The sequence below is a fragment of the Calonectris borealis genome, chromosome 8 (genome assembly GCF_964195595.1).
Source record: "Calonectris borealis chromosome 8, bCalBor7.hap1.2, whole genome shotgun sequence".
Lineage (NCBI taxonomy): Eukaryota > Metazoa > Chordata > Aves > Procellariiformes > Procellariidae > Calonectris > Calonectris borealis.
This window is the reverse complement of record NC_134319.1, coordinates 21,979,851-21,998,806: the sequence shown is the minus strand read 5'-3', so window position 1 is coordinate 21,998,806 and position 18,956 is coordinate 21,979,851. Positions and strand designations below refer to the sequence as shown.

The following is an 18,956-nucleotide window of genomic DNA, read 5'->3' as shown; positions in this document are numbered from 1 at the left end:
TGTTCTAAAAGCTTGCATCACCTTGTATTATTGATGCTCAGATGCTAGAATTTGACAGATTAATCAGATACAACAAAGGATTAACATTAAAAAAATACCATGTGAGATAAGGACTTTTTAAACTCGGATACAAGGCACATAATGAATAGGTTCAAATTAATGCCTTCAGAACAGACAACAGTTATGTGGCTTTAAGGTAAACTGAACAGATGATGAGGATTGCACTGGTTATTTAACAGGAGATATGAAGAAAACTGTTAGATATAAATACCTTCTAGAAACATAAGTTGCAAACAGACACAAGAAAAGACAGTTACATGGCCTTAAAAATAATTTGTCAGGCACAAAATGGACATTTTCTCCTTTATATATATAAAAAACTGCCTCTACAGGAGCATTCTCCAAAATTGTAGACCAAAGTTGTCTATTGCATTTAGCTATGAAGATGCAAGACACAAGGTAACAGAGGTAGAATCTTTGCTATCCTTGATACTGAGACTGAGCAAGAGGAAAGCTGATAATGTAGGGGAGGGAGCATGGGAACATACATGTAAGGTGCTATTTATATTTCTATTGTGGTATAAGGGTCTTTTATATATAGGTTATTTCTTGCGAAGTTTGACTAATATATTGTGCTTATCACCTACTTCATTTTTATCAGATTTATTTATTCCTAATAAAAAACAATTAAAGCCACAAAGAATTGTAGTAATATTGTTTCTACTTGTGAATTTTATGCAGGCAATCCTGTATAGGTGACTCAATCTTCTATTTCTTCTTGTCTTAAAGAACCTACTGCACTCAAGACTACCAAAAGAACACAGCCTAATAGCTACTTTCCTGCAAGTATATTGTTGTGGTAAGGGCTTAGTCTGGATAGTGTATTTTTTAATCTGATCTGAGAAAATAAATTGAGGAAATATAAGTGTATGTTAGAAAGCAAAGTGATTTTGAAATATTTGAGACAGAATAATTTTGCTCACAAAAGGAGCCTGAAATTTCTTTGTCTTTCAAAACTCCAGTAAAAGCGAAGGTTTTTTTTTCCCTCTAGCTGTAATTATCTGTCTCTTTTAAGGAGGGGGAAATTAAGTAGTTAGGTTTTTAGTTACGACTTTTTCAGATCAAGAAAAAACATTGATTAAAAAACACTGTGGGGATTGAATCTATACCAAAACTGAAAGAAGAAATACCTATACCAGAGAACCTGTTGGATCATTTTTGCTTTTGCATAAGTTTTAAAAAAACAAAAACAAAGCTTAGAAGATTGAACGCTAAAGCAGTTAGTGTGTTTTCAAATAGGTATTGGTGTTCAGGTAGTTTGTTGGTCACAGACTGGAGAGGGTTTTTTTGGTTATAAAGTTCCATGTAGTAATGCTAGAGTCTAAGGCTAATAATGAGGAAAAATTATTTCTACCGAAAGAGGGTTATAACCAAATGAATGGTATTTTAAAAATTTCATCTTCACATTTATACTCCAGTGCAAGAGTTGGTTAGAATTATCCAGTTTTATGTCTTCTGCCTCAAATAGTGACCTGTGATTATTGCTGTCTCTCTCTTCCACTTGGTTGAAGAAAAAGATTCTGACAGAGTTGTTCTCCTTTTATCTTCTCCAAGGACTCTTTGAAGAAATAGAATGTTAAAAATATTTCATGATTGGAAGCATGAAAAGGGGTGAGTAATAACCCCTCTGCATATCCTGATAAAGATTACTTTTCTATCTGGACTTTGATAATTTGCACTAAAATTCTTCAACAAGGGAATTCTTTGGCATGGGCAAAAGTAACCAGTAAAATACTTAGTGATGTAATACTTTTTCTAGTCTAATTAGTCAATGTTGCTGTTTAATAGCACTTTGAAGCTCAGTTATCTTGCAGAGAAATATTACTAGACTAAAGCAAGTAATTGCCATTTTGAATTCAAAACTAGCTTATTTTTCATTGTGGAGCATAACAAGTACTCCTTTGTTCTTTTTGTTCACAATTTGTAAGTCCAGGAGTTTATGGGAGTCCAGTCACGTTCAGCAAACTGGGAAGACATTAAGAGTGGTAAATGCTTTGGGGTTTTGCAGAAGTGCCTCGTGATACCTTCTATTCTCAGCATAGGTTAAAATTAGAAGTAGACTGACATTGCATTGGTGTCTGAGTGAGAGTTGTAAATGGTTTTGGTAATACAGACAAGATTCGTAATTTATCTCTGCTCTTGCCCAGAAAGCAATGAGTCACAGAAAATCCTTGAAAACACCAAATAATTGAGGTAAGTTGTTGTTAAACTCTTTCAGATGCTTGGAAGTGAAGTTGTTGGGAGATCTGATTACTTGGGAGTAAATTTGCAGTTGTTTTACAGCCATGCTTGGGAATTATTGGCCATGATGGCATGATTATTATGGTTTTTATTTTCCTGACAAATAGTAAGATCTAAGAACAAGAAGCTTTTGATGGTAGTCCTGTTATATAATTAAATATCCTTGAAAACAAAGTCATATACTTAGGCCCTCTTTCATATTTCATGATTCTAAAGCAATGTTTATTGAATAATATGCTTTCTACAGCAAAAGAGAGTTTCCCAGTATAAGCTTTACTAAAAATAAGTATTGTTTTGACTGTATAGCCTGATACTGGCTTTAGTAGTTAAAGTATTAACAAATATCTCTTTAGAGATTTGCACCACAATGTCTTTTTCCTGCACAATTTATATAAAAAGATTTCTAGTTTTCTACCTAAAAAGGCTTATAGTTCAAAAAATATCTCTAAACAACAATAAATGATAGATCAGGTAAATCACTTAATCTCAGTAGAAGTTTAATGCTGAGAAATAAGGCAATTTAAATTGTAGCCACTAATCAGAGCAAAAAACCTCATACAATGTCTTAGTCATTACTGTTGCATATTGGGATGAGGAATGGGAAAGGTAATTACTATGACGACCACTGAAAGAGAAGTTAATCCTTCAAACTAGTAAATGTGATCACGTTCATTGGGGGGAGGGGGGGAAGAGGATACAATCGTCTCTTTACAGGAAAACATTCAATCCCTTTTTAGGAACCCAAATGTCAGACTGCATTGTGCCACACTCTGGTTGTCATTTGCGTCAGCTGTCAAATCCTGCCAGTTTTCCTTAGCAAACGGAGAACAGTTAAGAACCCTTAATATTGAAGTGTTGGACCAGATTCTTTTCTATTCAAGCATTATAATTTGATTTTATACTCTCTTTACAAGAGGAAGCAATCCTGACAATTTACATTTCTTATTCTTTGCTTGCCTATATATTTTTAATTAAGTGATTTCAGTATAATCAGGCTTCACAAATTACTATGTTAGCAAAAGACATGGTGGACATAAAATAGAATGATTGACGGTTTGAACACAAAAACGTTCACTAAGCAATTGTGGCATATCCATGCCACACAAAACTATAATGGAATAAATATGATAGAAAAGATTGCTCTAAAAGACAGACCTGCAGCAATTATTGTAGGGAAACATATGTATGAAAAGACCTGAAATTCTACTTTTGTTGTTATCTACCTTCTTGTTTGGAAGAAAGTTATCCTCACTTTTTTAGTTTGAACGGATATGTAAGACGTTTTTCTTACTTGTTCCTGCAAGTACTAGTAAAACGTTTGAAAGGGAGCATTCAAATCATCGGTGTTCAGAGTACACTGCTGTTGGCATGAAGTTTAGCCCTCCAAGCTTATCTGAGTATCAGTATCTTGGCTCCAGTTTATTTAAAAAAAAACCCTTCCCCAAATTACTACAATAAGGGCAATAAGAATGTTTTTTAGAGGAATGCACTGATTAGGATGACTGAGCATCCTACTTTGCTGCTCTTCAGGAAAATATGTATTAATTATCTCACTAAGGAATAGATGACTTCAAAACTTTAGACTGAATTTTTTTTCAAATGTGGATCCTGACACTCAGCAGGGCTACAAGAAGATTCAAAGAGAGATCTGAAGAATTTTAAAAGCCTTTTTTTAATGGTAATTACTAACTATGAAATATATTATAATGAGTTAAACTATGAAGAAAATGAATGCAAATAATGTATACTAATTTATTTCCAGCAACAGTTCAGTTTCTCTAAAGTGCAAAACTCCTTTAGTTACAGGTATTTATACCAGGTAGCTGCCAGGATGCAGCTACCAGGATTTAACTGCCTTAAATTGCAGGTAACAGTTTAATTTCTCCCTAGGAGGGCACTCAGTGCTCATATCTGCACTTAATAATTATGGTCAGTTCTCAGCTTACCGTTGGAAGGAACTGAGAGAAGCAGTTGTTCACTGACTAAGAATGCAGAGAGATTGCAAGAATACCATTTCTTATTAATTAAAATTTAACTAGGTGCAATTACCTATTTTTATTAAGAGAAAGCAGTTGGTAAAATTCTGTCAGTTCTATACATTAACTAAATTTAATAATATAATCAAGTGGATATTGCAGTATTTTAGTTTTCACGTCACTGTCCCCATCTGGTAGCTGATACATGCGCTGATGCATTGCCTGAAATTCAGTCAGATTCCTGTGACTGAATCTGAACATGTAAGGATCATGACTGAAACTGCAGTTTGCGTTGGAACATTCACTGCTGTGAAGACACTTTGGGAAGTGAGAATACACAAGATAAATGAAGAATTACAGAAAGAAAAGGAATTCAGACAGAGGTCTGCAGGAAGGTAAGTAAATTGAAGATCTTTAAGTAAGTGAAAAGCTAGACTGTATGTTACATTTCAGGAAACTATAATCGGTCTTTTCAAACTCATCCAGAGTCTAATTCTTTAGTTGTTACTCCAGCAGAATTCTGGTTAGAATCTAGCAATATGGTCAGGTCAAACCAAGAATTGTGTTCTGTGGTAAAAATATTAGCATATATACTAAATCCCCTAAATTCGGATACTAAAATCCTCTCCTGTGTGGATATTCTAACCAGTGGAAATTTAATTTGTTATGCTTTCTTGTCAATGGAGGCATTAAGAGTGTCGCTTGGTCTTCTGTCTGGCCAGCAATTTCATGAAAGGTGAAGAAATTTAGCATTCTATTTTTAGAAGCCTTCCCAATTTGTCAGATGTGTCTGAAATGGATTAACAAATTCAAAAGTTACGAATGGAAAATACAAGCAGAAAGAGAATTAGCCTAATTTTCATAATTCTTGTTTAAGTTCACTTTGGAAATCAAGCTAAAAGAATCCCTAGCTGCTTGACCTGTTTTGATTGCACTTAAATTTGGTGGAACTGAAGGTTTTCTTTTTAGGAGTCTGCTTCAAAATTAATGGCTTTGGAACTTAATTTCACATGACTTTATATTCAGTTGCCCTGCTGCAACATGATGAAAGTGAATGAAGTTATATCTTCCTTCTGACTGTAAATTTGAAGAACTGTGAAATAGAATTCCTATAAATTACCTCAGCCAAACATTACTTTACGTTCTTGTCTTCCCTCAAATTGATAGTATATTTAGCATCCAGATATAATAAATGTTGTTTGACATCCAAAAAGGTTACTGTCTCTTTGTTCCAGAAAATAGAATGGATAGTAATTATTGCCTGTATTCATTGTTGCACCACTGACAGATCTTCTTTCCCTTGTAGGCTACTACTTGTCTGGGAGGAGAGAGCTGCTTTAGCAAAGCTCAAAGAAAAAGTTATTAATGAAGGTGGAAGAGCAATTTTAAGGATAGAGGAAGAAGAATGGAAGGTAGTGTTTATAGGAATTAATGTTGCTTGAGTTGAATGACTGATGCATTAGAAAACTACTATTTACAACTTTACACTCACAGTTGTACTATTTTTAATCTATGAAGTGCTCACTGTGTGCTTTGCTAACAATGAATTGAGACACACTGTTGTGAGAGTGTAAAAACAAGCTGATTTTTAAAGTCCTGAATATTAAGCATTACTCTGCAAAAATACAGCCCAAAAAGCTTTTCTGCATTAGAAATGATTTACACTGCAAATTATGAGTTTAATTACTTAAATCCTAATTTAACATTAGCACACTAGAACTACTGAAATATATCAAGGTGAAAACCCTCTGTATTTAGGTGCATGGAAATATTTCTTGCTGTTGTTTTCTTTCTAAGAGTTGAAAATGAGCCAGTAGATTCACAGAACACTATTATTCTTGTTTCTAATGCATGGGGGGAAGCGGCTAACTATAGAATCAACTACACAGCAGAAGCTAACAGTCTCTTCAGAGCTACACAAAAATGCGGTTGCCGGTTCCTATGAAGTGTTGAGGATTAGACCATGTTGAGGCCAGAGAATGACAGCCACACCCAGCAATACTCTGGTAGTCCATAGGCCAGTGTTCCTTGTTCAGAACTCATAGCATACAGACGTAGTTTTTCTATCCCTCTGCTCTCAGATGCTCACTGTTTTTCTTAACAGAGTAGGAAATACAATTTAGATCACCATTAAAATGCAAAAAGCTATTTAGAGCAGTTTCATCTTCAGTTATATTGGCTTTGTTTAAAAAAAAGAAGCAAACAAAAGCAAGCCTGATACTTTTCAAGCAATGACAGTAGTGCAGATATCTAAATCCTGGGAGCAATAAGTGGGCAGGTTAAATCTGTGGTCAGAATGACCTGTACTGATGGTGTTCATTTTGGGATGTTACAGTATAGCTTGAGAAGAAGGAACGATTTCTTTTTTTCCTTTTTTATGTTTTTTAATCACAAGACTGTTACTGTTTCAAATAAAACTTCTACCTAAGTAGAATTTTTCTACCTGTATTCTTGTTGTATACTAAGCTGAATTTCTTCTGGTTCGTATTTCTTATCTTAGACACTACCTTCGTGCTTATTGAAACTAGTCCATCTCCAGGAATGGCAGCTTCACAGAACTAGCTTGCAGAAAATTCCTCAGTTCGTTGGAAGATTTCACAATCTTCTTGTTCTGGATCTATCTCGGAACTCAATTGAAAGTGTACCTAAAGAAATTGGTGAGCTGTGCTTTCTTTTATTTTAAGCTGCTTTTCTAAGAAAATTAATCTTGAACAAACATGCCATTTTCGTGCACTTTGCCTGTCTAACAATCCTATTGGGGAGTTGGAAAACGGACGATTTAAATCTGACAGTGAGATAGAGATCTTAAAACCATGGATTCTCTATAAATTAAAAAAATGGCCAGATGGAGGAGACGTATCTTTATGAAAGCTCCCCATGAGAAAAAAACTTGTAAGCACAGCAGATACTAGATACTAGACATCAGAATACGGCTAGAAAAGCGATATTGAAAAACAGGCTTCATGTTCTGAGTCCACAGCACGAGTAGCCTATGTTCATAAGGGTTTTTTTGAGTTTTGGGGGGTTTTTTGTAGTGCTCAACTAGACTACAGTTCAGTACTACAGAGTCCTTAAGTCCTACTATTTGAATTTCAGTGAATCTTCTTTTTTTAGTGACAACACAGAGCACTTGTTTAACAGTATAAGGATAACACAAACCGAGTAATATTGTATTTCAAATAGAATGAACGTGAACATTTATCATTTCTCATTTGTGCTCTCCACAGGCCAGCTGACTAGCCTCCAAGAGCTGCTTCTCAGTTACAATAGAATAAAGTCTGTTCCTAGGGAAATAAGTAACTGTGTCAATCTGGAAAGATTGGAACTGGCTGTCAACAGGAGTATCTGTGATCTTCCTCCTCAGGTTTTGACAGACTTTGTTTTGTTTTGGTTTGGTTTTTTTAATGCATATTTTAAATTTATCCAAAACCATTTATCATTAAATGTTGCACTCCATGTTTTCAGATTTGCTTTGATATTCTGATTTCACGACTACTCCACAGAAACACATACGTGAACAATATTTATATGACTAGTCAAACTGAAGCCATATGAGAAGGATGTACATATACCTGAGTAGCTGAAGAAGCCAATCTTTATTTTGTCCAGATAAATGACTTGGTAGTCATATAGGACAATGATACATTTGATGTTAATTTGTTTAGGCTGAAGGTCTTCACTGATTTACCCCACTGAGGATCTGATGCCTTAGCACAGAGTAGTTCTCTTTTATGGTTGAGAATACAGATTCATACCATATGCCAGGACATAACTGTAAGCATCTTTACCAGACCTTCTAGCTGTGAAAAGGGTTTGTGAGATTTGTACAACTGCCTACGCACAAAGAGTTGAATGAATGTTGTTCTGAGACGTTGAAAGCGATTAAGAGAGAATAAAAACAACTGCTCACCTACTATTGAGCTTTAATTTGGACTGACCTAAATGTGAAAGAGACCTGCATCTCTAAGTATTAGTCTCTTAGATAGAGGTGACAAGTATGTAACCATATTTACTCATTTTAATTTATTTAAAAAAACAGTAGTGGCAATAGTTGTCAGCAATCGGTGCCTTGCAAAATTGAGTGAGTCCAAACAGTAATACCTAACAACAAATCTTCAAATGAAAATATGCACTATTAATCAGAATCCAGAATTTACAAAATCTATGTGGATACAGGTTACATGGTGTAATGTAGAGTGATAGCTTTTAAATTAACAGTTCATAGCAAATACAGAGTTCTGTTCTGTTGATACTATGGTGATGTGAACACCATGAAGCTTTGGGTTGTATGTACTTGAGTGGCATTCAGTGTTTAGGCAGTTGGACCAGATTTGCAATAAAACATCTTTGTATCACTTGAACATTGTAAAAGCACCTGAAGGCACGATTGACCAAAGGACTTAGGTGTTGCAATACTGAATGAAGCTATGTTTAATTTTTAGAATGTCTTGCCATAGTAGTAGACTTCACAACATGGAAAGTGTCTAGGTTCACTCTAAAATACAGTGCATGCAATTTGATCCATAAAAATTGAAATATTTTTATGAAAATAATGAAAAATGGCATATTGCATGGAGAAACACCACTGAGCATGAAATACTAAGGACAGTGGTGTCTTTAAAATTCCTTTTCTTCTCAAGGCTTAGGGTGTATCTGCATTGTAGTCATGGCATTCAGCTTCTCAGCAGTTAGGGCACTCACTGCCAGGTGGGAGATAATGTTCTTCTCCCTGATCAGTTTCAAAACCACCTACCTACCTTCCAGGTGAGAACTGTAATTGTTAGGTAATATCAGCTAAGTTAACTCAGAAACCATTCTGTGTTTACTAACTCCAAAATGTGTTGTAGTGTTTTTAAATTGTTTCTTTTTTTCAGTCAACATTATTACAGCACTGCTGTAACAGAACAGCTATACAAACTTACATTAAATCTCCCTTTCTTTTCAGCTCAGTGATTTAAAGAAGCTTTCACACATAGATTTGTGCATGAATCAGTTTACTACCATCCCTTCAGCTCTTCTAAACATGCCAAATCTAGAATGGTTAGATATGGGGGGAAATAAACTCCAGGAGCTTCCTGATGCAATTGACAGGTAAATAAATCTTAAAGCTCACGTTAGTCTCAATTCCATTGCACTGAAATTCTAATTATTAAATCCTACTTCAAAAGATTATTTTAATGTTAACCTCACTGCAAACTTAAGCTTTATCAGCCCTAATGTGATATTTTGGATGAGCTGGAATAATCTATTCAATAAACAATAAATTCAGTATCAACTATCAAGTTAAATATTTCTTGCCAATGACATTTTCGACTAGAGGTTAGGTGATTATCTTGGATATGGGGTTTTCTTTGAGAATTGTATTCTTTATGTGAGTCCTTTATGTGGCTGTAAAAATGAATCAATTACTTTATATTAATGATTGATAAGATTAATTTTCTAATTTTCTTGATTGATTGTGCAAATACCTATTTTACAGAATGGAAAATCTCCACACTTTATGGCTCCAAAGGAATGAGATAACCTCGTTACCAGAAACCATTGGTAATATGAAAAATCTTAATACTCTTGTTCTTAGCAACAACAAACTTAAGGATATTCCAGCTTGTATGAAGGACATGACAAATCTGAGGTAAGAAAAAGCAACAGAAATATAAATAAAAATACTAAAAGATAAGTTTTAAAGCCTCCCTTGAGTTGTGTATCATAGAGTGATGCTAATGAAGTGGAAAAGAAAAGGCATGTCCACAGTTGTACAGATGGACACAATGCCATATAAATCAGCATAATTACACAGATTCACAACAGTTGAGGATCTGGTCAAGAAAGCTTTGTGTAGCACAACTTATTTAAAGACGTAACGTATGATAGTTACAATCCTAAATGTAAAAGGAGACTGTAATACATTTTCTCATTTCCAAAAGGTCCAAATGCCCCCTTTAATTGTCCTTTTATATCACTCTCTAAAGTCAAGAGCTAGAAGGAAAAATATGTAACAAGCATAAAAATGACAAAAGGTAGAACCTGGCACTGAAAAGTCAAGCATTCAGAATTAAACAAAAAGGATTAGGTATAAGGATATGGATGAAACTCTCCTGTACTTGATTTGAAAAATAAAAGAGAATGCATGTAAATTTTTAATTGGTAGAATTGGAAATATTATTTTGTGTACTGTGACAGAAGCTTTCCTGTTGTTTGCATTTTCATTTGAATTACTGGATGCTGGCCATTTTAGAGAAAGAATGCTAGTCTAAATAAATCACATCTAACCCAGTAAGACAATTCCTGTTTTCAGATGTTTTGGAAGAAGCAGCACCTCTTTAAACAAATATATACAAGCATAGGCCCAGGGATGGACCAAGAACAGAAGGAGACAGCACTGGCTGTTGCCTTGCAAAGTTGGGAGGATGCAGGCATTTGCACTCTTGTTCTCATCCACTCATCTGTTTGTGGAAGCTCAGTAAGGCTGACAATGAGATGAAAACCTGAAGACAAAATGACGGGGACTGCAATGTTTTCCCCCACAACTATCAGCTACTGTTATTATAAGGCGATGTCTTAAATTAGTTTACTTAGTACTACTAATACAGTGGGGGGTTTAGTATAAGAAAAGATTTATTTTATTTTGCTCAAAGTACTGTTTGAGGAATCGTAATTCAGTTTCAAAAGAGTTGCTCTCTCTGGACAAAACCTATTGCAAGAGTAACCTTTTCTGGTGAACTGTCAGATTTGTCAACTTCAGAGACAACCCACTGGAGTTAGAGGTAACACTCCCTCCATGTGAGAATACAGAAGAGGAGGAGCAACAGGAAATGTTCGGCATTGAATTCATGCACATGTATATCCAGGAGTCACTCAAGAAAACAGGTATGGCTTTTTTATTAATTCTAATCCCTCTAGAATGCAGTGAGGAAGGGAAGGATAAACTGGATAAAAGAAAGCTAGGATATGTATACAAATGAAACATGAATAAATTAATTCTTAATATAAATTAATTATAATAAATTAATTCTTAATAAATTATTAACATTTTCCAAAAATCTGTAAACAGATTTTTACTGAGGACAGGGGTGCTTTTATAAGGAGTTTGCACAGTAGGTCTTTACATGAACAGCATATATTCTAGTAGGAACATACTGGAACCATGGAACATTGGAATAAATGTGCCTGAGTTACCTACAGCCTGGATAACCGGAAGATGATGACTGTCTCTTGTATTTGCAATTTAATCAGAGTTTACATAGTGTGGGTCTTCCAGCACTGTGTGTCTCATGAAGCTCACCTTGCCCTATGTTTGGATGCTATCCAGATGGGGACTATCAAAAAAGGATGTAAGGGAGAGATGCCTGTGTTCCCAGCATACAACATTTTTTAGCAATGAATTATCAATACCTGATAAACAGATGTTTCTCACAACTTGCTTTCCCTGACAGAAAATCCAGTCACCTAAACAAAACACCCCCACAACCTCATCCCATTTCTAAATCACTATGACAAAAAAATGCTGTTAGTAGTCTCAAAGGTAACAGCTTAAATGTTGCAGTAAGAGACCAAAATAAGAGGTGCAGGTGACAGTTGTTACTTGCAGAGAGAACTTCATTCATTGCGGATATAAAATGTTCTCTCTGATCTTATTCTATACATCGTGAAGGCTTAAAAAATGAATGACTGAAATGCCCTTGATTTAGAACGGTAAGCCAACTTTTTTCTTATCAATATTTCAAATACTCAATTTCAGTTTACAAGTAAGTTTTCTTCCTTAACAGATTCCCCTAGCAGCATGGGCTGCTGAAAGTACCTAGGCCTACCTAAGTAATTTAAGAGGAAATACAAAGCTATCCTGAATTTCAAAGTGAAAATAAAGTCTGTTAATTTCTCTTATTTTAATCCATTGTCTTTCAGGAAATCTGGAAAGTTGTACTTCTGGTCCTTCTCCTATCATAAATGCTAATGAATAAAGAATGTAACTGTGAATGGAAGAAAATACCAAGTATACTTCTTCCTAACAAAGAGGCGTACAACAGGTTTCAAATATTCTTAGGGATTTTATTTTTCCACTGATGAGAACTGGTTTACATATTTGTAATTCCCAGTGAAACTGGGAAATACAAGACCTTTTCCTGGGTACAGGAAAGACTAAAACAGGTTTTTTGCAAGCAATGAATTAGCTTTTTAAAAAATCCAGGTAAGTTTTACAGGTTTTTCTCCTACCAATTCCAAATCTATCTCCTGTCATGTAGTCGGCTCTGGTATCAAAGATGGACATGGGACAGCTGTCAACAGGACATTCTCCAAGGACACAGCAGACTCTGTATAATACTGTAGTGCAGCCTTGTATCCTCGTTGTTGTAAATATTCAATCCGTCCATGATCAATCAGCAGTTTACAGAGGCAACCTATCTCCTTTCGTTCTTCAACAGTAAGTATCCTAGTTTCATAAAAAGGAGGAAAAGAATGAACAACATGTGTCAGAAGAATAGTTTTGTTAATTAAAATTAGTAGTTAAGCTCAGAAAAACTATTGAAATCACTGCAAGTTCATTTCAATTCAGGCAAGCAATGACTGTTTAAATATTCTGAAATGTACATCCATGAAAATTGTATTTTTAAAGTATAGTATTTCTATAAATTTAGTAATTAAAATGTTTGATAAATGAGTCATTTTGAGGACCCAAAACAATTTCATATACCACTATACATAATTTTGCTTTTCTGCAGGAGTCCGTTTGCTAGAAAGAAAAAATTACATACCCGTGTAAAGTATCAGAACCACTCTCTGTCTTGCTGAATGTTTGCTCATGTTCTTCAGTGTCGTTAGTTTGATCTTCACTTTCTTCACTTGTAGAGGCTTTGGTTGTGGTTTCTCGCATGCCACAAGTGGCCCAGCTACTCATTCTCTGAAAGTAATGAAATTCTACTGGTCCAAGTCCTACTGACTTAAAGAACTCTCTGCCTACATAATGTTTCCAGTCACACTTGTGATGGCAGCACAGTGCAATAACAATTCCAGCTACAGGCTTACAGTCGTCTTTGTTGCTTTCATTATCAGCAGAATCGTTAGAAGCCACCTCTGTCTTATCATTCCTAGAGCGTTTTGGTGCAGGCTCTTCATTTTCTCCATCACAGAAAGTTGTATAACTTTCAACCAAGCATCTCAAAGCAAGATCTGGGAAAAAACAGATATAGCCCCCAAAAAAATAGTGATGAACACCATGCCATTATTTTATACAGGCTGTATCATGGTTGGGAATGTACTTCCCACAAAGGATAACAAAAGTGTACATCACAAACTAAGCCATAAAGCAATTTTAAGGATAACTAAAAATTACAGGCATGCTTTGAAAACATGAAACGGACAGTGTGGAAGATCAGTCCATTCAGATTGTGAGATGTATCCTATGAAAGTATCCTAACTTTCTGCAGTTAACACATACATAATTCATACCTGTCGCAGCACCACACAAATGCTTCCCAATTCCTACCACTGATAGTTTTTTCTTCTCCAAAATGGGTACTTTATCTGGAGGGGGGGGAAAAAAAAAAAACAAAAACCACCAAAAAACATGCAAACACACACAATCCACAACACCACCAGAACCTCTATTATTATAGTTGCGGCAATATTTTTTCTCGATAATATAATTTCAGCACACTTTAAAAAAGAAATAAATGTTTACCACTACAAAAAATACAGTGGTCTGTACATACAGTTGTGAGCTACTAAAAGGAAAGTTTCTTTTTCTAAAACAAAAGAGAATCAGATGCTGTGGCTGAGAAGCATATTCTTCTTTTTCTTGAACAACTCAACCTTGTCCAAAGGTTGTATGTATTTTAATGCTGTTATGAAGTAATAAAATTTTGCTTCTGAGCAGAAACACTACTATATAGCAGTAAAATGATTACCAGAGAACACTGATTCTCCTTAACAGAATTATCTATTAGCTCCAGCTAAATAGTAATATAAATACTTTGTCTTTTATTAAAATGAAGTATTAGAAATACAGGATTTTGCATTTCTGCTAAGATAGTTACATTTATCTATTTAACCATTTCAGCCTTTCTATACTGCCTATGAAATGTGACATTAATGTATCTCCTGATGACAGGTGTTCCCCCAAATTCTATAGTATCGATATGCATAGCATATCAATGATATGCCTGATTTGCTTCATTACACACACCTAAAACAAACAAACAACACAAAGGTGTTTAATCCTGCAAGTTCTAAAAAAACCTTCAAAATGTTTTTGTGTTGGTATTTCTCACCTATAATGATGTCCTATAAGTGTATAAAAAGCAGAAATTTTTAAATCCCTATTTAATATATGTATGTGTATATATATATGTATATACACACAGCATTAACATGTCCAAGCAACCACTGAGAATAATCTTCAAAACCAAATACATTTAAGCATGCTACCTATAAATTGACTTGAACTCCAGTATTCAAAATTTAAAATTAAGCCTCTATTTCAGAATTACGCAAGCCAAGAAAAAACTTACTTAAACATAAGTGTTGAATATCAACTTGAAGCCTTTCAAATATAGAATCTCCCCTTTTATGTTTTCCATCCACCTGTGTAAACAGAACAAGATCATTAAGTAAGGCTGGCCACTAATAATTACAATTTTGCTCCAGGTATTAATGCCGGACTTTTTTCCTGTCAAGTCAACACCCGCACATTTCCAACATCAGACACCAGGATTTTTTTCTAATGAATTTGCTATCAGCAAAGTACAGAATGTAGGCAATCACATTTCCAAAACTTTTAATATTTCAAAGGCTTCTTTATTTTTGAAGATAAAAAGCAAATACTAACAGCTTCAATGACAACAGTTTAAAAATTATACTCTGCTAATGTGACAATATCCTCTTTTACCTTGAATCTTGTAGTTGCCCTTTCCACAAGCAAAAACTGAACGTTTTCAACATTCTGTAAGGCAACATCAACCCAGTGAGACAGCTTTCCTCGCCCAGCTCCAAACTCCACAAAACATCTTCCGGGACCAAGTAAATGTAATTTTTCCATGTTACCTAAAATAGAAGCCTACAAACATCAAAAAATTATTTACAAACCAAGCAAATACATACACTGTGTACTGTAATGCCTGATAGAAAAATGATTACTTCACCAAACTGCAGAATACTTTTTCAAGTCTTCCCTTCCATTAGGGATTAGGGAAAAGATCTTGTGTGTACAGAGGAAAGGGATTATAAATTCCGGCTAGTCAGCATCACCCTGCCCTTCTTCCGCTGCTCACAAAACTCCACCCAGAAATTTTCGGAATGGATTTTTGGGATCAGGTACACATTATAATATCGTTCTTTGCTGATTCTCGAAGTAGCCATCCAAAATATGGGTACTGTCCTGGATTTTCTGTGAAGCATCAGTGCCTGCAGAGCCCTCTCTCTCTGCTGCAGTTACACTTTTTGTAATACATAGGAAAGTAGAGCACGGGAAGAAAGTCCAGAAAACAGACATTTCTCTTTAAATTTTCTTCCCAAAACTTTCTATTTTGCTACAGTATGCAATCCATCTCTCTTAAAATTCCCGTTCAATATACATTAAAAAAGTGGAAGGTAAACTCAGGCTCTCCAATCCTTTTTATGCATCTGTTACACAACCAGAAAATCTAGGACCAGCTCTTACAGAAAAAGTAAAAAATTCATTTACTTTTTAGTAAATACAACATTTTACCTTTTGTAGCTCAGATGTATTATGAGTTAATATAAAATAAGTAAAAATTCAGAAGAACACCACATAATTTGCAATTTATTTCCGTATCCTAATAAACTTCTGTTAGTAACACTTAAAAAGCAGCCATTCAGAGGTTATATACATGCTATTATTTGAAGAGCATAGAGTTATAGAGCATATCAGATTTCCTCTATATGAAGTGACTAGCATTATGCACACACAGTCACTGGAATTTACAGCAGCAGAATTCCACATGTTTAAAAACGTCTATAGCTATTAGTAAAGCAATGACCATACCTGTTGTTTCAAGTGTTTGAAAGCGGATTCCCCATTCTTTGGATCATTTAAGGCTTCTTGTAAAGCTTGGTGGGACAGTATTTGTTCCTTAGGGTGAAGTTCCAGGCCTGCATGCAAATGCAAAACTTTTAGGTATAGGTTTCCAGTTTCAAGAGTTTCTGGTTTTGTAACATACACGTTACAATAGTCAGACATGAGCTCAATTTGTAGCATTAACAAAATAGTCTGTTGGCAGCATAAATCTATCATCATATGTTTATTACAGAGCTGTATTGTTATCTGTAGTGATATTTGAGTGGGAAACAAAAAAACACAAAAGGAAGAGAAATTAGCTATATGAACAAAAGATCAGTGTTTTATCATTCTCTCAATCTAGTTTATTCTTCTGTTTAAATTTAGCTATTGGAGGATTGCCTACATCTTGATGATAATTACTTCAAATGTGTTCAGTGCCAAAAGTCTAACATTTTCCCAGATATCTAACAACAAAAATAACAATCAAATATTTAATCAATTCAGTTTAAAACATCTTATTTTCAGTATTAAGAAAGCTCACCATTACTTGCTTTTTTCAACTTGATAATTAAGTTCTCCAGCTCTTCTTTGGATAGAGAAGAGATGGGTACCTTTTTAAGGAAAAAAAAGCACCACCCATAAATACAAGACCTTTTTATTTTTGCTAGTCATATGATAAATTGCAACATGTTATGTAGGGATTGAGCTTTAGAACAAATAAATGTACTCACTTGTTTTTCTGGTATTTCTGCTACATCTTTTAAACCTGCATTAATATCTTGAACAAAGTAGACCTTTAAAAATCAAAAGAAAAGAAATCTGATTCTGTTAATTACCAGGAAGGAAAAAGCTAAATTCTTCAGTGTTTTTATCATAAGGTACATAGCAATAGGAATCCACTGCAATAGAAGATATTCCAAGTAATCTTTTTTCCTATAGTCTGATCCTGAATCCCCAGCAGAAATGACTGTTCTGACACATTTTGACAAGATTGAACATGTTTGTAACAGTTAAGCTGTCAATGCTTACTAGACTGATTCCAGAGACCATTTTAAGGTTTCCCAGGTAATACTAAAGGTGCAATACTGATAAGGCAGAAAGAGAGACAATAAAGAACCCATATTCTGTTTTCTTGAAACAGCTGTTGAGAGATACATCCGATTCCTTCCCTCAGCACTGGCTGCAACTGTCAGCCTAGCTTTCCGTAAGTCACTGCTGGCTTGAGTGAAGCAGGCCGTTGGCTAGGGCAGCAGACTGCCAGAGGGAGGAAAACACCTAGAGCCTCCCTGCTAGCTTTGCTTTCCAAGGACAATCTCTCACCAAGCCTCTAAAATGAATGGCATTGTGAGGGGCTGTTCTTAGAGAACATTTTTGAAAAAAATGAATTCAGCATTTTCATTTGTAACGAAGAACTGAAAAGTTGTATGGAACTACAGTGAGATGGGACATAGAAGATGAGGAGAGTGGAATGTGAATTCCATTTCAGCAAGTACTTATTCAGCTTCCATACTGTCCTTACTGTTGTGCTTGCTAAGACTGCTGTCCTCCAGTTCACAGCTGCTGTCAGAATAAATTCTCTGCAGAGCTGTATGTAATGTTTAGGGTCTCAAATCTGAGAGGAAGTAGTGCTGAATTTTACACTGCACTTACTGGCTTTGGCTTCTCTCTTGAATTACATTTTTTTAAATGTTTTTGTAGTTGGTCTTCATATACAGTGCTAAAATCCAAATGGAAAGAAAAGTAAGTAACAGCATTTATCATGTGAACTCTGACAAAAAATAGGAAAAGCATTTACAGATACTTACTGTTTTGGATCAAGAGGACACGGAATTCTCTTTCTGTCATTTTCTTCCTAGTTAAAAAAGAGAAGTTTTAGACCACACTTCAGCATGTATTCAGTGTTCCTCTTTTAGAAAAGCTGTTGAGGGACATCTGAGTTTCATAAAACATCTCTTCTGAGGTAGGTGGGCTAACCAGAATGGAGAAACTGAGACAAGAATTTAATACTTAAATGGATCCTAAAACAATAAACCTATAATGTAATGGTAGTGTTACTACTGGGCTGAACTGATGGCCTTAGCACAACCAAGGCTCAAAGGAAGGCGCAGGCGCTGCCTCTCCTGCCCGTGCTGCGGGGCCAACTCAGGCGGACATGCCACCCCAGCCCCCCGGCGCGCGGCCGGGGCCTCCCGCCTGCCCCAACCCCTCCCAGGGAACCTGGGGCTCCGCTGACCCGAGGAGCTCATCTTCCCCAGCCGGAGAAGGGGGCCTGCTGCTCCGCCCGGCAAGGCCCGGTACCTCCTGCTGCCCATGCTCTCCGCAAAAGCGCTTCCCAGGAGCCGGGATCATCTTGCAGAAGCGCTTCTTCCTCTCTACGAAGTAGGCACATCGCCCTGGGACCGGGCAGCCGCGGCCCACCCCCAGCTGCGGCGCCGCCATCCCGCTCCCAGCACCCCCTGCGGTCGCCGCCTCGGCTCCATCTTGAGGCTCCTCCTCCGCGGGAGCCCGGCGCCAAACTCGAAGCGCAAGATGGCGGCGGAGAATATGTTCAACCGGCCGGTGTGTGTGCAAGTGAGGTGCCAGGGCTGCGAGGAGAGGTGAGGGGCTGGCTTGAAGGGCGCGGGCGGGCTCTGACTTGGCTTCCTCACCAGCTGTGCGGAAGCTTT

At 36.1% G+C, this 18,956-nt stretch overlaps 3 protein-coding genes across 10 annotated transcripts in view; 2 read left to right on the top strand and 1 right to left on the bottom strand.

The window, feature by feature from the left end:
- The first annotated feature begins 1,747 nt into the window (after positions 1-1,747).
- On the top strand, positions 1,748-13,166 carry LRRC39 (leucine rich repeat containing 39). Of its 3 annotated transcripts, none has more exons than XM_075156410.1 (9): positions 1,748-2,253; positions 4,511-4,672; positions 5,584-5,689; positions 6,778-6,934; positions 7,505-7,641; positions 9,223-9,368; positions 9,757-9,909; positions 11,005-11,144; positions 12,180-13,166. In XM_075156410.1, exons 2-9 carry the CDS (start codon positions 4,548-4,550, stop codon positions 12,233-12,235), a joined length of 1,020 nt encoding a protein of 339 aa, XP_075012511.1. In that variant the 5' UTR covers positions 1,748-2,253; positions 4,511-4,547; the 3' UTR covers positions 12,236-13,166. The 3 variants fall into 3 exon arrangements, with proteins under 3 accessions (XP_075012511.1, XP_075012510.1, XP_075012509.1); XM_075156409.1 differs by having other exon boundaries at positions 4,476-4,672; XM_075156408.1 differs by having other exon boundaries at positions 4,476-4,672; positions 11,005-13,166.
- Positions 12,303-18,740, bottom strand: TRMT13 (tRNA methyltransferase 13). 2 transcript variants are annotated; one of them, XM_075156411.1, is made up of 10 exons: positions 18,589-18,740; positions 18,096-18,142; positions 17,022-17,084; positions 16,832-16,901; positions 16,276-16,382; positions 15,160-15,327; positions 14,783-14,855; positions 13,722-13,796; positions 13,028-13,442; positions 12,303-12,705 (listed from the first exon to the last, which is right to left on the bottom strand). In XM_075156411.1, exons 6-10 carry the CDS (start codon positions 15,307-15,309, stop codon positions 12,510-12,512), a joined length of 909 nt encoding a protein of 302 aa, XP_075012512.1. In that variant the 5' UTR covers positions 15,310-15,327; positions 16,276-16,382; positions 16,832-16,901; positions 17,022-17,084; positions 18,096-18,142; positions 18,589-18,740; the 3' UTR covers positions 12,303-12,509. The 2 variants fall into 2 exon arrangements, with proteins under 2 accessions (XP_075012512.1, XP_075012513.1); XM_075156412.1 differs by lacking the exons at positions 16,832-16,901; positions 17,022-17,084; positions 18,096-18,142; positions 18,589-18,740 and having other exon boundaries at positions 15,160-15,314; positions 16,276-16,358.
- The window catches only part of SASS6 (SAS-6 centriolar assembly protein), a 13,655-nt gene continuing 13,299 nt past the window's right edge, over positions 18,601-18,956 (top strand). For 4 of the 5 annotated variants that reach the window (XM_075156401.1, XM_075156400.1, XM_075156402.1 and 1 more), the window contains exon 1: positions 18,601-18,887. In XM_075156401.1, the coding sequence (XP_075012502.1) occupies positions 18,601-18,887 (287 nt within the window). The remainder of the gene's footprint in view (positions 18,888-18,956) is intronic. The other variant, XM_075156403.1, reaches the window with a different exon arrangement.

What these genes read in the sequence shown, in the direction of transcription:
- TRMT13 (XM_075156411.1), bottom strand. Translation starts at nt 15,309, where the DNA reads ATGGAAAAATTACATTTACTTGGTCCCGGAAGATGTTTTGTGGAGTTT. An exon ending in TATTCAACACTTATGTTTAA is followed by an intron (nt 13,797 to 14,782) that starts GTAAGTTTTTTC and finishes CCCCCCCTCCAG; the next exon opens with ATAAAGTACCCATTTTGGAG. An exon ending in GGTTCTGATACTTTACACGG is followed by an intron (nt 12,706 to 13,027) that starts GTATGTAATTTT and finishes TTATGAAACTAG; the next exon opens with GATACTTACTGTTGAAGAAC.
- LRRC39 (XM_075156408.1), top strand. Translation starts at nt 4,491, where the DNA reads ATGCATTGCCTGAAATTCAGTCAGATTCCTGTGACTGAATCTGAACAT. An exon ending in AAGTGTACCTAAAGAAATTG is followed by an intron (nt 6,935 to 7,504) that starts GTGAGCTGTGCT and finishes TGCTCTCCACAG; the next exon opens with GCCAGCTGACTAGCCTCCAA. An exon ending in CTTCCTGATGCAATTGACAG is followed by an intron (nt 9,369 to 9,756) that starts GTAAATAAATCT and finishes CCTATTTTACAG; the next exon opens with AATGGAAAATCTCCACACTT.